At 64.7% G+C, this 374-nt stretch overlaps 1 protein-coding gene across 2 annotated transcripts in view; it reads left to right on the top strand.

The window, feature by feature from the left end:
• The window catches only part of LOC104506031 (ephrin type-B receptor 1), a 50,959-nt gene that overhangs the window by 49,219 nt on the left and 1,366 nt on the right, over positions 1-374 (top strand). For both annotated transcript variants that reach the window (XM_010146830.1, XM_010146831.1), the window contains one exon: positions 147-340. In XM_010146830.1, coding sequence (XP_010145132.1) covers positions 147-340 — 194 coding nt within the window. The remainder of the gene's footprint in view (positions 1-146; positions 341-374) is intronic.

Here is a 374-nt window from a genome sequence, read left to right as displayed (position 1 = left end):
GCCGCCTCTGCCCGCTCTCGCAGCTTGGCTCGGGGAGAGGAGCAGCGCGGGGGGCTCACCCCCCGCTGTGCCTGCGCTTTTTCCTACGTGAGACTTCCGAGACCTTCCTCGTCCTCACGTGCTGCTTTGTCCGTGCTGCCCTGCAGGTCATCAATGCCATCGAGCAGGATTACCGGCTCCCGCCGCCCATGGACTGCCCCGCTGCCCTGCACCAGCTGATGCTGGACTGCTGGCAGAAGGACCGCAACACCCGCCCGCGCTTCACCGAGATAGTCAACACCCTCGACAAAATGATCCGCAACCCGGCAAGCCTCAAAACTGTGGCTACCATCACCGCTGTGTGAGTACCCCTACGCGCGGGGGGGGATGCTGGA

The sequence above is a fragment of the Eurypyga helias genome, unplaced genomic scaffold (genome assembly GCF_000690775.1).
Source record: "Eurypyga helias isolate BGI_N326 unplaced genomic scaffold, ASM69077v1 scaffold25132, whole genome shotgun sequence".
NCBI lineage: Eukaryota > Metazoa > Chordata > Aves > Eurypygiformes > Eurypygidae > Eurypyga > Eurypyga helias.
This window is presented reverse-complemented; position numbering and strand designations above follow the sequence as displayed.